The sequence below is a fragment of the Asparagus officinalis genome, chromosome 4 (genome assembly GCF_001876935.1).
Source record: "Asparagus officinalis chromosome 4, Aspof.V1, whole genome shotgun sequence".
NCBI classification, from domain to species: Eukaryota; Viridiplantae; Streptophyta; class Magnoliopsida; order Asparagales; family Asparagaceae; genus Asparagus; species Asparagus officinalis.
Window position 1 is genome coordinate 116,431,783 of NC_033797.1, and position 2,238 is coordinate 116,434,020.

At 36.0% G+C, this 2,238-nt stretch overlaps 1 protein-coding gene across 1 annotated transcript in view; it reads left to right on the forward strand.

The window, feature by feature from the left end:
- Nucleotides 1–265, forward strand: part of LOC109838015 (DEAD-box ATP-dependent RNA helicase 7-like) — a 9,387-nt gene extending 9,122 nt beyond the window's left edge. Inside the window, exon 14 of the mRNA XM_020406425.1 lies at nucleotides 1–265. This exon is cut by the window's left edge and continues 126 nt beyond it. Within this exon, the coding sequence (XP_020262014.1) occupies nucleotides 1–107 (107 nt within the window). The 3' untranslated portion in view covers nucleotides 108–265.

Consider the following 2,238-nt stretch of genomic DNA (forward strand, 5'->3'; position numbering starts at 1 on the left):
GCTTCAAAAACAGGAATGGTGGGGCTTGGGGCAACCGATTTGGTGGTAGAAGTGGTGGATTCTCGAGAGGGGGCCGTGGCGGCGGCAATAGATTCGGTAGGAGTTGATTTTTTTAATTACTTTAAAGAAGTTGGACGTGTAAGTGTAATTGAGATCTTTCAGAAGACAAGATGGTAGCGTAGGGTTATTTGTCCTGCTGCGTTACCATTTTGGTGGCTAAGTTCTACTTTTATTTAACGAATTCCTTTTTTCCCATGAATTTTTTATATTCCTTTTTTCCCTTGGAACCTTTTACATCTTTTAGGTTGTATCATGGCTATTGACGTTTTACGGCCTTCAAAAAGGCACGTGGAGAATGCAAATAGGATGTAGTGTTAATGCCATGAAGAGTTGTCGTGATTGATAAGTCACAGTTATATTATAGAGGTTATTCTTTACGTATTTTCAGACGGGCAACATCGTCGAAAGATAAAACACATGTACTCTTTGCTTTAAACCATTCGAGACTTCTCAAGAGTATATCTTTACGAATGTAGTTAGGCTTTTTTTTATGATCAATTTAATATTCTTGAAATGGACGGACTGACTTAATATCTTTTTCATTACTTGAAGTAATATGAAATTGATCTCTAATCAACAATCCAGTTGATCCAACAATATTCTTCAGACTATATATTGAAGTCATAATCCGCCAACAATTTTATTTTAACTAGCCTATGATAAATTCACAATGATCTTATCACTCGCATCTTCAAATCCTATAAAAATTCACAAATACTAAGCAATCAGTCACTTGGCGTGTTGCATCGTGCTCTTAAGAAAAACATATTTATGATAACAGTCAACCATAAAACATATTTGCTGCTGCGACTCATGTTATGGATATATTAGTGCTTAGTTTCACCTAATTGTATATATTATCCATCTATAAAGAAGTTCAAGCTCCTTAAAAAAGTTTAGAATACTAGTCCAGGCTTGATGAACTAGACTGTCATGCTAGCAGAACAGTTGACGTACAAGCATGTGTAGATAGGGGTGTCTAAACAGACCAAGCAGGTCCGGGCCAGCCCGGGTCATCGGGCTTAGGCCAGGTAATGACCTATGTCCGGACCATGTTTGCTATATCCACTCCCAAACAGTAATTTTGGGAGTTGGATTGCCGAAAATGCCCTTTTGATGTTGAGGGTGTTTCTGGAATGGACTTGGCCTGTTTTGGTTTGGGAGAGGGTGTTTCTGGAATGGACTTGGCCTGTTTTGGTTTGGGAGAAGGGCAATTTAGTCCTCACACACCCTCAAAGTTACTGTTTGGGAGTGTGAATAGTTGGGCCCTGTCCGGACCCACATCCAGTTAACCCATGCCGGGTCCGGGTACTACCTGATCCAGGCACCAAGTAGCCTGGCCAAATAATGTTTTTTTTAATTTATTTAAAATTTCAAAAAAGTAAAAATTTGGGAAAAAGTTCTATCTTATTATTAATCATTTAGAATGACAATTTGCAACTTCTAGACAAATTTCATAAAAAAATATATTCTATCTTAATATTAATCATTCAGAAGTACAACATTTTTAAAGAAAATTATCGCATCAAAATAGTATAGATACATCCCAGCTAGGTTAGCACTACCTATCTCTATTAATATCATTGTAACTCTTTCCAAAAAATTAAAATTACATTTCAAAAAATTTATAAAGAATTTTATTTTCATCTGAAACTCTTCAAGTCCTTCGATAATAGTTGCAACTTCGATGCCTTGATGTCTCCTTTCAGACATCCACCAATATTATTGTAAGCACATTACAATCTGTACTATATCCTAATCTAGTGTCATTTTGTGATCATCAATCAATTGTCCTGAAATACTGAAGGCTCTTTTTGAAGCTACAGTAGAAACCTATATAATTAGTAAATCACAAACCATGATGAAAAGCGCAAGATAAGAAGTCGATCCATGCAAGATAAGAAGTCGATCCATGTGTTTTCCACCATGACAAAGATCAAAGTCTGGTACATTATCCAGACATATAACTAAAGGTGTAGTTAAATACTGTTCCAGTTCAGAAATTATCCTTGATGTTGCTCCACTACCCCTACCGATTAGCTTATTTACAAGCATAGTCCTTTAAGAGGAACCTTTACCTTTACTTGAGCTAGATCTCGTAGCAGACTTGAGATCTATAATCATATCTAGCATTATACTCTTCAAACAGTTTAGTAAAATAATATTTAATTGTGTTAT